General features: G+C 34.8%; 2 protein-coding genes across 2 annotated transcripts; one reads left to right on the forward strand and one right to left on the reverse strand.

The window, feature by feature from the left end:
• The first annotated feature begins 300 nt into the window (after window positions 1-300).
• LOC123717358 (protein expanded) lies at window positions 301-11,716 on the forward strand. The gene is made up of 4 exons (XM_045673301.1): window positions 301-608; window positions 6,313-6,564; window positions 7,088-7,167; window positions 7,283-11,716. The coding sequence occupies exons 2-4, from the start codon at window positions 6,342-6,344 to the stop codon at window positions 10,703-10,705; spliced, it is 3,726 nt and encodes a 1,241-aa protein (XP_045529257.1). The 5' UTR covers window positions 301-608; window positions 6,313-6,341; the 3' UTR covers window positions 10,706-11,716.
• A 6-nt stretch (window positions 11,717-11,722) lies between these two features.
• LOC123717360 lies at window positions 11,723-15,012 on the reverse strand. The gene is made up of 3 exons (XM_045673305.1): window positions 14,511-15,012; window positions 14,188-14,327; window positions 11,723-13,495 (listed from the first exon to the last, which is right to left on the reverse strand). Exons 1-3 carry the CDS (start codon window positions 14,719-14,721, stop codon window positions 11,990-11,992), a joined length of 1,857 nt encoding a protein of 618 aa, XP_045529261.1. The 5' UTR covers window positions 14,722-15,012; the 3' UTR covers window positions 11,723-11,989.
• Between the last annotated feature and the right edge of the window lie 15 nt (window positions 15,013-15,027).

Here is a 15,027-nt window from a genome sequence, read left to right on the forward strand (position 1 = left end):
TCAACAAAAGAAACAAAAAAAATCTAATTCAAACAATAGTTCAAAATGAGTATTTTTAAATGTTAATTGATTGTTCACGTATCTCTAAAATTACGTGAGAATACATCTACAGTCTACTACTACTTAAAACTATAGTATATATATAGATTAAATATAGTTCGTATTTCTCTACGTATTATGCGACACTTCGAAACGGGGATCATTAGTGATAAATATTTATAAGTAAATATATATCATAAATTTGAAGAGTTTGTGCACATTCCACGCGCTTAATCTACAGATGCGTGGTAGAGGTATCATAAAGTGTGGAGGCTCCTACAGCGAGCCTCGGCCGGCCGGTCTCCGCGCCACTATCTTGCCGCATTCCACCAAGCCGAAGCCAAGGCGCGCCCCGCGCGTGCCTTCATGCCTTCGCCGACCCACGCGCCTGCTTCGCTTCACTCAGTAGTCAGTCGCTCCTACGCGCTTATAGAGATTATGCGCATTGCCACTGCGCTCCTATGTTACCGGTTGTGAGAACGCGCGAAGTGTAGTGAAGTGTCTATGGATGCGGTTTACCACATTTTAAGTGCCATAGCGACTTACAACATTGGATTTGTTTATTGATGGTAAGTGTGGACGTCGACGTCTTCTAGGTCTACTGTGGATGCGCGCGCTTTCACGATGCGGCCACTTTCATTTCATACACATAGCTCGCATTCCAAGCCTGCGCCGCGGCCGCTGACCCTGCGCCCGCGCGCCCTTCTTCTTTTAGCCGAACTTCTATTGCAACTATCTTATACGGCTAAATCACCATTTAATAATAAATCATCATACGATATTGCTATACACTACTTGACCTGAACTTGAAACCAAAGAAATTTCGAAAGTAAATATGAATTTATGTTTGCACACAGAACGTACGACACATTATTATGATTTCTTAAATATCAGTTACATCTCTCTTTCAACTTCGATTCTATCAGGGGTGGTGATGAACATCAGCAGGATTGTTGGTCTATACTCTAAAGAAAACATATAACAGCTGGAGTAGTAATAATTAAACAAAACGTTGTAAATCAATCACATTAAAAACGTGTCAAGTATAATGTTATGAAACCATACCACTTTAAACATAATAATATAATATTGAGTTAACAAATAACACTACCAACTAATTGAAAATAATACGAGATACCTTACCAAGACTCAATACCTTAATAAGTTTAAGAATACACAAGAGACTTCGTTACTTTTATTCCCTAATATTGTTGTGAACACAAAGTCAATTACAATTTATATTGTGTTTTTTCATGAAAGAACCGGCTTTATTATTAAATGTTATTTATGTGTCTCGACTATTCTGGCAAAGATGAGTACAATTAATGCGTTTTAAAAACTCTGCCTCGTTGCGATACTTTGGATCAGTGATTGATAAAGAAAAATATGATTCATTAGCTCATAAACAGGCTACGAACGACTGCGACCGCATTCCTTCGATAGCGCGGCGAGTAAATACACCTAACGATTGACTTCTCCCACCTAGTTAGGCACTGATTCTTGCGTAAACACCACAAAAACCTACGCAGTATTGAAACAATATTTTACCTAGAATTTCAGCGCTACTAGTACATATTATATTAGTCATTCGCTAGAACGTTTTTGAAGTATGTACTTACATTTACTATAATCACATTGAGTGTTATAATCAACCATTTTTATTGCTGCCCAATCGAAAATCAAAATTTAAATATAAAGCTTTATGAATACCAGTACCTAAGAGAACAAATTGCAAATGCAAATTGTTTTATTTATGAGGCACACTACCCATACGGACACGACTGACAAGAAAATACACAATATACCTACATGTGTTAGTGTTTAAATACAAAAAGTAAAGTACTGGAATATAATACTAAATGTAAGTCAAGAATAGTAAAAGTTTCGTGATAATTAAAAGAATAATTTCACAATTTCTGTACTCGCCTTAACGTAGCAATAGTTCAGTTAATATAGATATTAGAACAGATGTTATAGTAACAAAAGGATAGTAGATTTCCTTTACTTGATATCCAATCTTCATATAATGGCGAATTCTAAACGTTGGTTAGTTGGATTACAAGGTACACATATTAATCTAAAATGCCGTCCCAATAGCTTATATATCGGAATAATGGAACTGCACTGTTAGACCGAAAGTCCCGGACACCTTCACAGTAATGGAATATTAAAGGAAGCAAAAGTAAACCAATATTGTATCCTCTAAACAACTCTTTTCGCCTGACATAAGAAACCCGAGGTTTAACTTTAGACATAAAGACATTTTATATGATAATTAATTATTAAACTCCAAAAATAGTCGAGTAAAATACGATTAGACAGTACGTTCTTTAATCGTTAACAAAAGAATGTTAATTGACTCGGTGATTAAAAATTGATCTTTACGAATGTTTGAAATATTTCAATAAATATATTACAGAATGTTGCTTAAGGGCTATTAACTAAATTACTCATAATAGGTACAATGTGCAATGTTCTAGTCGATGGGGAAATAGTCGTCACGTGTTTCGCGATATAGTAAGGATACGTATGACGGATCTAACTATTATGAGACTCTTCTGAGCTTAAAAATGTAAATTTACATAGGGTTCCATTTGCGAGTGATTGGAGAACTGAATCTCTTATCCAACGCGCTCAGATACGCGTATAATAATAATAATCAAACGCACGGTTATATCATTCGTTTTATATACTTTCCAGTCCCTGAAACTGTGATGCTCACTACTTATCGATGCTCACACTATAATACACGATACAAATTGCAGTAGTATTAGGACTTAATTTTGATTCATTTCTGAAGTCAAAATCTCGTCTTGAGTGCTGTCAAATATGTCAAATAGAAAAAATTGCTTGACATTTCAAAAATGCATGTTTGATTGACGTTACTCCCCTAAGTAGTACCAAAGTAGTCAGGCTTTTGGTCTACGTTTATGTCAAGTGGTGTAACTTAAGACGATGGCGACTTAAGCGAAACTAAACCGCAATAATAAGCACATTAGATAAATACGAAGAAGTAAGCAGAGACATATCTGACATGCCTCTCTCGCTTCATCCACTTTCTTGACATTTACCACGCATACTCCGCGGTTATGGGTACTTTGAACTTGTCCCTTCTGTAGTACCTCCTGGATTTGGTCCAGTTGTGGATGGCAAGGCCCACCCAACCTGATTTCATCATCCACGGTTGTCTTGTATAGGATTTCCTGTTAACCGCTTTTTATAACGTCCTCTTTTAACCTTCACTGCTCACTTATCTCACGATTACTTATGCTATCACGCAATGTTACATCACACATTGTTAATGTCGGGATAAGCACTCCTCTAAAACGGCCAGTCGAGCCTCGTTGTATATTTCTTGGCTACACATAAAGGAACGGTCCGGATAAGAAAACGGTGCATATACTTTTCTCCAAGCATCCACTCCCCTTTCTACATCATCGTCATACTTTACATCCGAAGTAAACATACAGCCTAACGAACTTATGCACTTGTTTCACTTTTTCTCCATCTATCAAAATACCTATCGCTATTGACACATCTTCCAAATACAAGTAAAGAAATTTATATTATAATATCGATTCATCAATTCCCTGAATATAAAAACAAATTTAGTTACAATATAGATAGGCAAAAGAGGTACCAAAATAATTAGGTTTTATTTAAGTGAAAATTAATTGGTTTTAGACTTTCTTTTAAAATGCATGTACCTCCAATATGAATCATGATGTACCTATTTAAAAAATGTTTCTGTATAAAAACATGTTTTCGTATCAGATAAAACAATAGTTCGCCATAACTTGATGCCAGAACAATTGTAAAATCAAAACTTATAGCCGTGCGTATAATGAAGAAAGTGATAAGGCAAGTCGTGTTTACTGACGTAGGTCTTTATGACGTTTATTAGGCGTAAATAGCAAGAATATAAAATCTTTTTTTAAACATCGAACAAGAAAGCAATCTGGTGTTATTTTGTTTATAATTAACATTACTATACAAACGCAAGAACAGTTAGTACCATAGATAAAAATAATACCTTGACCTCGTCATCTTATTGTCATTTAACAATGACAACGAATTGCAATGCTGAACACAAAATCATTTATTCATTTTATAAGATATATATTAAACAATATGTAAATTAATTGTAATAATTATACTTAATTTTCTTTAACCTATAAAGTAATAATTAAAATTATTAAAAAGAAAATCAAAAGAAATTCAAAAAGTTTGGTCCAGTGTACCTTTAACGCTGGTAGCATTTCCTCGCTGTATTGCGATACTTATTCGTTGATGAACTAGGTATATACATAAAACTACTTAAAACTTGGTGGTATCGTCGAAGGGAATACTGCGCTAGGGCGTATAGAAACTACCTAGGTACGTAACAAGAGACGAGTCTGTTAGAAGAAGTAAATATTTAATTTGAATTTCACATCAAATAATTTTTTTTTTGCATTTTAAGTATATTTTACTCCACAATTTAGGACACATAAATAAATAATTAAACACCACTTGCATAGATCGGAATAGTGCTTAACTAGAGTAAGATATTGAAGAGAAGTAAACGTTTTTATTGTATGAAAAGTATACCTCATGTATGCATTCCGCATCAATGCGTCTATGTTAGGTCAACATAATAAAATAGACAACAAGTTGTTTATTTTGTTAAAACAAATAAAAATATATGTAAAACGTAACAGGTAGTGAGGAATTTCTTTCGGACAAAATTGTTGCATATTTCGCACCAAATTCTAATATTTTAATATAAAAACGGGAATGCGTTGGCATTTTTACTAAAATTAAAAACACTGAAACAAGCCAATCGAAGATACTGCGCAATATACCCCTTCAATGTTGTTAGCCCATAGTTTGCATTGCATAAACATACTATGTAGTACACGTAAGCAAAGCACGTACGACAATCCTTAAAATTCCGTCCATTATATCATAACAAAGTGCGAGTGTCAAAAGTGGTGGCGAGATGTCGAAAAGTAGAGGCAACGTCGTCCGAAGGTATGCGAGGACGCAAGATGCGGCCTGCGCGGGGGAGGGGCGCTCGGCATTTGAAGGTCGCCCGCATTCCTCGCGTCGCCGTCCGCTGCTACCGCGCTTACGTAGCGCCTCCGGCCCCGCACCCCTCACCCCACAACCGGTCTCCCGCGCCATCACAAACTATCGTGCATTTACTAAAACAAAAAACATGTTCTTATGGCTATCAAGTGCTGAGGAGCCGCAGAGGTACCGGATGCGATGAAATTTATTCGCGTCTAGTTTTTTCGAGCCGTTCTCCTGGTGCTACATTCCAAGAAACGTTTTATAATACATAAGTATACAGGTTCAAGATAGCGCAACGTTTGTAATTTTGTTGTGCTCGAATCGTTTCTAGATTTCATCTAAATTATAGAAGGTTTTCCTAGAACTTTGCACTTAAACGTAAGAATGTTGTATAATGTAATATTTGTAGCTAACACAATATTTTCCATATGACGGGAAAAGTATTTTTTAAATAAGTATATCTTTTATTGTGAATTTATCAATGGCCATAGTATTACGTATATATAGTACCGTAGTAAAAGATAAAGAATGTAAACAAAATAATCTCCTTACTTGGCATACGTTGCAAATCAAGTTTTAATTAAATTTACCATATTAAAAAAACCAGATCCGTTATTTTTTAATAAATAAATTCGCAGGTATTTTATTTCAAGTCCAAATCGCATTTCTTAGATTCAATGTATAAATTTTAAAATATAGGAAACAATGCATTCACCAAAAGCTGCAGGTAGCAAAAAGATGGTTACACAAAAAAAGTATGCAATGGAATGCACAGATGTTACAAGGTCCGGACATTCTTAACACATGGATATTCTTTTGAATAAAAGTTCATCTAGAAATTCTTGAGACTAGGTGCATAGGAAGCAGGAAAATCTTATGACACATATTTTACGAATACTACTTTTCGTAAAATTTATGTATTCTAGGTAGGGGGATGTTATTATAGTATTTGAAAATTTTACTCAGTATCTTATATAAGATATCTTTTTTGTAAACATTTATATGATGTCTCATTATAAAAACTTGATATTAATTGAGTGGAACTCTTCATTTTACCAGAGTATGTTTGGACATTCATTGTATGACTAAATTTGCTTGACAAATTTAAAAACATGATTCTCCCTGTTTTAAAGAATGCAGAAATGAGCTGCCTATTTACATTTTATTTCGTATATATAGATATTTCTATTTATGCAATTAATGCTGACATTGTTTCAGAGAGTGTAATAGGAGTATCGAGATGCGACATGCGTGCTCTATGTTCGGTTCGCGGGCCGTTGGGCGGGGAGAGCCGCGCGCTCGGCGCAGGCGCACGGCTCCTGTCTCTTCGGCTGCCAGGTCAGCCGCAGCCTATACACTTCGTGGTAGAAGCCAAGGGGAAAGTCAAAGATCTAAAATCTTTAGCGAACACCCACCCACAGCTGCAAGGCATGAACGATACAGAGCTGTTCGGATTGGCGATATTACAAAGTAAGTCATCTGAAAGAAAATCAAAACCCAGTGGCGCTAAAACTCTACATGGCCTCAGATTGCATTCCTTCGATCATTTTTATTTATAGACAAGTAGGCGGTCGGCCTTTTGTGTCTGACACATGTAATCGATTTTTGAGTATGGACATGACGTAACCGTAACCTTTTAATAACAATTAAATCCGGTTTAAATGAATCAATTATGATGCATATAATATATATATCCCTAATATATAGACTTAAATCATTGAAATGTTGGAATTTAAACATCGCCCCATCGCATTTACTTTCTTATATGGCTTAAGCAAACATCACATTATTATTCACATTATGTCTCCATGTTATGAATATCCAAGTATGCCTTGTTGAGTAATAAACATTGCTATATTTGTTGGTACGTTAATCATAGTACTTAACATAGCATAATTACTCACTATTTATATCATGATAGACTATTCTGTAATGTCGCTGGTATATGTCACGCATTTTTTTTCTCAGTATATAATGGTATTTTTATTTTCAGACGGGGAGTACTTATTTGTTGAATTGGAAAGCAAACTATCTAAATACGCACCAAAGAGCTGGAGATCTTCTCATACTCATGTAAGTAATCCATAAATGCATTTATTATTATCTATTATTTATGATCAAACCATTCAAAACACAAAAAGGCATAATTCCATTGTTTTAGCAATTTCTAATTCTTTTGTTTTTACAGGGTTTAGACGCCAATGGAAAACCATTGCTAGAACTTCACCTAGTCGTACAATTCCACGTGGAAAGTCCACTACTCTTACACGATGACGTCGGACGCCATTTGTATTATCTCCAACTGCTTCACAACATACGCTCAAGGGATGCTTTACCAGTAGAAATACTTTTACTCTTAATAGGACTAGCGTTACAAGCCGATTGTGGTGATGAAGAATCCTATGACAATCGGGAGTACTTTAAAATTGAAGATTACGCCCCAACATCTTTAACTGGTGACTGGGTATCGGCCGCTGCAAGAGCGTGTCACCGGGAGCATCGGGGTCTTACAAAAACTGATGCAGAAACCAGGTTTATTCGTGAAGTGTGCCTCCTACCAGATACCATTAATTCTCATAGATATCGACTAAAGCAATCAAAGACAGAACTTGAACCAGGTACTGTTTGGTTACTAGTCACAGCAAAAGGAATAAAAATATTACCCGACAAAGGCTCCACGTCAAATTTTATTTGGAGTTCCATTGGCAAGTTGAGTTTTGATCGAAAGAAGTTTGAAATCAGAACTGAGGAAGGCAAAATCACATTATACTCATCTAGTGAAGAGAAATGTAAATATTTATTCGCGTTATGTAAAGAAACCCATCAGTTTTCAATGAAACTATCATCAAAACTAAATGAAATTTTAGTGCGAGAAGAAGATGAACGCAAGAATTGTTTCGCTTACTCTAAATCATTTAGTTTAAACTACAATAAAAACAAAAGTGAACAAAGAATATCTCTAATATCGTCAACAAGCTCCAATACTACATCAGGAATTGTGAGTGACAGAGTACAATCAGAAGATGAGTTGGAAATAATGATAGATACGCCCCCTGCTCCATCAACTGAAAGTTTAGCATTTGCTCATCTTTTAGACAGTTCAAATTCATATAAAGTTTCATCATTACAAATGCAAAAACCCAAAGTTCGTAAGAAAAGTAAAGAAGATCCAGATAAAATCCCTAAAAACGATACATCTTTTGAACCCGTACCAGAAACGAGCCGTCAGTTTGAGGACGGTGATCAAACAACTGAATCTCTAGCAGACAGCCCATCGAGTAATATGAAATGTACTGGTTCACAATGTTCCTCATCTTGCAGTACAGTCATTATGGCGAGGGCAGGGTTAAGCCCCCTTAGCAGAGCTTCTAACGGAAGCAGTTTGGAGTTAGGATATAGTCATACAGCCCAAAATTCCATGTTAAGTGATAACAGTACAGTAGGAATTGACATAGAATACACTCAAGATACAGCATCCGCCTTGTATGACGGTCTAGGACAAGCAGCAACAGTAGCGGCATCAAGTGAAACTAGTGGTGTTTATACTATGGGAAGTTCAGAACTCACTGCACGTTCAAAGACTTATTCCATATCGCAAGGCAGCCGAACTGATTACAGCGGTTCATCGTACGATAGATATAAATCAAGTAAAGAAAATGATTTAGCCGACTTTGACAGCGTGTCTTCTATATTAAAACATAAGTCGGAAAGAACAAAAATACATAGAAATCCAACATCTCAGCCTAGTTCAGATTGCATTGACGGAATTAATCAATTCTGTGATGAAAACGCAAGTGATAACAAAGAAAACGTGTTTCGCGAACGCACAAACTCTAACGTTAGCGTTACATCTTTTCACGGCGACGGAAGTGATCCCACTGATAATAAACACAATATATTAAGTGCAAGTGAACTAAGTGATCTAATAGTCGGTCGTGGTATTTATCCCAAAACACAATCCGTAAGTGACACATTTGATTCAGTTTCAGATTACGTTAGGATACCATTGCCGTTTAATGGCGAAGGCTATCATCCAAACATAGATAATTCAGCACAAACGGCCACACTTAACAGCAGCTACATAAACAATTCATTTTTCGACCGACCTCCGACACCGCCAACTCGATTAGACAGCAGAAAAGGATTTCATTTGTCTCTGCCAAACATTTTAGATATAGATGGCCATGCGTCTATTTTCCCAAAGTACCCTGACAAGCCTCCTCCACCGTACGAATATAATCATAAAACCTTATCGTCGTCTACCTCCACGCCCACAAAACCTCCGCCTGCATATCCAGGTTCGAGTAATTCTAGTACTTTTTCAAAACAAGCAGATAAAGAGGAAGTAGAAGCGAGAGTAGTTACATCTAAACCTATGATCACCATTCTCACAGCGGAAGCCGGAGAAGTCAACACTTCGGGTGAGCGAACATTTGCAAGCCCAATGGTTCTGGAACACCGATTTCAAAAGTCCAAGCGTCACCAAGCATCGAGTCGTAGAGCTGAACGTTCAAAATTAGCTCAAGGTCTAACGAATTTATCGCCTTCAAGAGAAGTTCCTCCGGGTATCAGTCCTAACGTCCTAGTAGCGATGATGAAATTACCGCCGCCACCTCCTCCGCCCCGTCACTCGAGACTGCCTCCTCCGCCGCCCGCAACGAGGCTGCCGCCCCCGCCTCCACCCCATAACCCTATGTTCCACCAACAACTTTACAGTGATGTGGACTATGTGTACTATCCTCTTCAAGACCCATCCGTGTCCCAACAGAACTACCTCGACCACAAGTTAACTGAATCTCGAATATCAAACATGCACAAAAATGGGTTACACTATAGAAGTACACCATTTCTCTCCACATCATTATCGTGCTCTTCGACGTATGGCTCGATCCAAAACTTGTCTGATTCATACGTTCAAATTCCCGGAACGCGTACTAGTTGGTACTCAATGACTAGTCGAAATTCTACAAGTAGCCATTCCATTAATCTAGATAGACCACCTTTACCGACCCGCATCGTAGAGGTTCCGAACTTTAATCGAACTAAATCGCACGAAAACATGATAATTATAAAAGACCCACCGCCTTTAAAAATGAGAAGAATGCCGCCTCCGCCACCCCCTCCCTACGAACACAAAAAAAAGCTTCCATCTCATTTGAAAGAAACAAAGCTCCCACATTTTAGTTCAAGTGACAATATTTTAAGAAAGAAAATAGATGCAACTAAATGCGATTTAGACATCAAAACGCTTAGAGAAAAAAGCAAGAACTTAGACTTGCCACTTATAGCCGCTTTGTGCAACGACCGTTCACTATTAAAACAGACTAAAGCCTTTGGCGTCCCAAAAATAAAGCCAGTCAGTGATTGTGGAAGTGATCGAAAAAGTACGAAGACGGATCCAATAACCACCGATAATGTAGATAAGAATAAATCTGATATAAGTAACAGGAAAGTAAGCACAGGTTCTCAAAAAAGAGTGTTAGTTCGCAATCCAACCGATAAACTTCCAGCATTGCCCGGAGCAGAGAGTCACACTCCAAGAGCTATGTCTAATACGTATGTGATGCATCCGAGTGTCGTTAAGACAAAGAGAACTCAACCCAGCTCATGATAATTCTCCGAATTCTTTTTGTGAATCCTTCCAGTGCTATTAACGTTTCCCTTTAATAACATTTTTATTCAAATAAAGACTGAAAAGCCATACATTCCCACTACCGCTCTAGTTAGATTTTGTTGTTTATACTTAAATGGAATGCTTATTTAAATACATACCTTGTTCTACATTAATGCCAAGACTTTTTTATTATGCACTATGGTTACTCGAAATACGTTAGAAAATATAAATAAGTGACTGGCCTTCCATTTGAGTAACAACACCCAATGTTTGAAATAAGTATGCATTAAGTAGATAAATTAAGTAAAATGACTATGTCCCTTGGAAACGCAAAATGCTTTTAATTCATGTTTATTTATTTCGTTGATATTTGAAACTAAGATAGTTTATAACAAATATAACATGTGATTATATTTTTATAAAAACTTTAATTCTGTTTATATCGATATGTTTAAAAATTTAGTGTTAGAAAATGTGTATTACTAAAATTATATCCAACGCACAATCACATGTATGATTATCGGGTATCATGTACAATAAAACTAAATTAAGAATACAAATACTTTATTAAGATATTGTATGATTTCGAAAATTCTCTATAAAATAGTGAATTTTATAAAGGCAAAATACTCACTAATATTTATCTGAAATATTTAAAGAACATGTAAATTTAAAGTCATTGCTAAGTCCTAGTTATAAAATGTAACAATTATTTATTTCACAACAAAATGTACATAGAACATTGTTGATAAATAATTCGTAAGTACATTAAACATTTCATTATGTACAAATGTATAGTAAATAATTGAGAAGCACTATTTATTTTTCTTGCACTCCTTTTCCCATAAATAGTAAGAATTTTACGTACATTTTGGCCATTATTGTTCAATAATATTATCACACAAAAAATCATACTTTCAATTAAAAACTTATGAAGCCATATTACTACAACATATTAGTAAGTTCCTAACATAAAATAGAGAGCATTTACTTCCACGAACAGTATAAAACAATATTTTAGCCTAAATCATATATATCTTATCACTTATGTGTAGATAGAAAACATATATAAAATTAAAAAAGAAAATACTGATACTAATAACTATTTGTGCTAGGCGAACAGAATATTAAAGTTTTGGATATTCAAAAAAAAAATATAGGAACAAAAGGACTAGATTTGAACTTTTAAATATTTGGTATAATGAATTTAAAACTAGTAAGTTAACATCAACAAAAATAACACTTCTAAAAATGTGCCATTAACAGCTTACATAATATTAATTATTTTTCTAATTTAATAATAAGAGCTGAATTCGGAGAAAATGTAACTTTATCAAAATATACAAGTGTTCCGACAAGAGATGAATTTGTCGCACCCACAACAACACCACCATAAAACATAGATGATAAATCTGTTGTTATCGCCTGATTGCCAAAATTACAAACAAATACACACGTATTTCTTCGCGGAAACCAGCGCTCAATAACAACAAGATTGTCCACTGTTTTCCGCACATCTATATTTTTCAAAACATTACCCTCTTTATATATTCCCCGTAAATAAATTGTTGGAGTGTTCAATCTCATTTGAATTAACTGTTTTATAATGTTTAAATATTCGTACCTTGGTTTTTTAATAGATTCATGATTCCACGGTAATATTGCGCCGGTGTCAGTTTTGTCATTTTCAGTAAATGACATAGTAGCAAGGTTATGTACATGTTCATGTTCATGGAAATCACTTTCTATACCATATCTTTCTAGACTCCCCAAAGCTATTTCATCGCCGTAGAATATTCCTACCGCACCAGGCAAAACCATCTCTAAAGCTATTGAAGCAAGAGTATTGTTGGTTGTTTTTGATGAAATCCTTTGGCTGTTGATGTTACCTACATTCCAATGAACCCATGGATAGTGAGGTTTTTCCCAAAGGATTCCAGATGTTACAGATTCAATCCTATCTTTTAATCTCTTCACACCATTGTTCAAGTCTATATGAATATCAATCAAATCTATTCTGTTTAGCAAAACTGTAAGGCTTGATCCCTTGGCTTTCAAGAGTGCAGCTTCACTTGCCATAAAAATTTTGTCACTACCAATGAGTTCTTTCCAAATTTGCAATGATTTTCCAAAATTATCATCCGCAGTAAACATTTCTAAGTTTTTCAAATATAATCCATCAACATTCTGCTCACAAACCCAAAAAAGGATACTCTTGGTAGTAATATCGAGGTCTGAAGTAGTCTCATTATTTGCTAGGATAGATTGATTTGAAATTGGAAAAGGCTCAATTACAATTAGACTAGACACTGGTACATCAAGTATTATATGCATATTAAGTTTATGAACTGCCAATACCAGGTCTTGAAAATCTTTTAAAACACCTATACTCCTATCAATTTTTAGGCTATTTGTTGTATTATAAAAGTGTACAGGATAGTCATGAGATTCAAATATATAATTAAGGCGAATAATAGAACCTCCTAACTCTTTAATATAATCTAATTTTTTTATCAAACCCTTTATATCACCAAAACCGTCATTATTTGAATCCTTAAAACTTGCAGGAAAAACTTCATAGAATACCTTACCTTGATGCCAGGGAAGATTAGGATTACAAGTTTTTGGTATAGTTACTACCATAGTAACAATTGCTGCCAAGCATGCAATTAGAGCCGAGAGTACAATCCATAAAATAATGTTTCTTATTAGAGGCCAGTTCCATTTCACAAAATTGGGTAATTTTCTATTGTTGACACTTAAACTTCCATTAAGTTTACTTTCTGGCTGAAAAATATAATCCATACTTTTACTCGAAAGTTTTGTTTCTTTAAATAGTAAATACATACATATTAATAATTGGGTAATAATGAACGGCTATTCTCAATATCTGGTAAGTTAATATTGCTAACTTGAAATAACATCATGCTAAAACTCAATATAAAATCTGAATTTTAATGGAATTTGTATTATTATAGAGCCTTATAAATCTTTGCAATTAATAAAAAAGGCTCTCAAGTGTCTTAAATGAATAAAATTGAATTAGAGAAATATTTTATTAGATATCTAATAAAATATTTCTCAAATTTTTAGTAGGTATGTATGATATAAAATTATTTCAAACATTATCCTTGAACCAATACAGTTTTGATTGAGTTTAATTGGCACCTTAATAAACCGTCCAAAGTACATTTGACTTGCTAATATACCAATTCCCTATAGTATAAATTACATTGGAGGGGTTTTTAAGGATTGCAAAAAAATTATCTAATTTTATCTGTATTGGTATATATCTATAGTAACCTCTTCTCTGTATTGGTCTTTATAGAGAAAACTTCCTTAGATTAGTTGATTAGGCATACTAGATTATTCATGCTCTTATATACATTTGTTTTTCATTGAATCCTATTGCACCACAGAAACCTAAACTAAAATGGGATCAAAAGAGCTGCCAAGAAGGTTTTTAAGTATATAATTACCTGGCCTAAAATGATGTCTCCATTTTTGCTAAGAGTCTGGTAATCCAGCATGCTTATATTGTTAATGAGCTGTGCACTGACAGGGTCTTGAGCAACAGAGTTAGAATCTCCTGATGAACTAGAATCACCAGCGCTTGCCTCTGAATTTTTTGAATAATAATAAAAACATCATTTCCATTAAAATTGAATAAATAATAGCACTGCATTAAGAAAATATCACATAAAATTAATTGACAAAAAAAATGAACTAAATATGATAAATAAAGAATTAAAAAAATATTTTTGTTGTTTTAATTGTAATTGCTTTTAATATACTTCCATACCAGAGTTTCCAATGTTAATGCTCTTGGTGTCATCATTCAATGCTAAAAAAGCGCTATCACCCATTTCTTCTGAGAGTGGATGTTTAAAATCCAACGTTGTTGGACTTGGAGTCAAGAGCAGACAGGTTGATGATTTTACACCACGAAGATATTCCAAAGTTTCAAGTTCAGTTGTTCCATTGCTATCACTAGCTTCGGGCAAGTCATTCATTTTACTTTATTTCACAGACCAAAGAGAGATACCAATGTACTTTTATTTCTTTAACACGTCTATTTTTAATAGGCACCTGATTGTCTAAAATCTAGGTTACATCATACGACCAAACAGCATACTAAGAAATACACTGAACAATGGCCAGCGGGCAGTAAAGTAAACTAAATTTAAATACCAGACTTTACCACATAGTACATATATGTTACCATTTATGACTTATGTACTGATTTGCTACCTATTACCTACCTACCGCGTCATAACTTCAAACTTGTTAATCGAAAAAATATTATGTAGCCATTGTTA

This window comes from Pieris brassicae, chromosome 12 (genome assembly GCF_905147105.1).
Source record: "Pieris brassicae chromosome 12, ilPieBrab1.1, whole genome shotgun sequence".
Taxonomy (NCBI): domain Eukaryota; kingdom Metazoa; phylum Arthropoda; class Insecta; order Lepidoptera; family Pieridae; genus Pieris; species Pieris brassicae.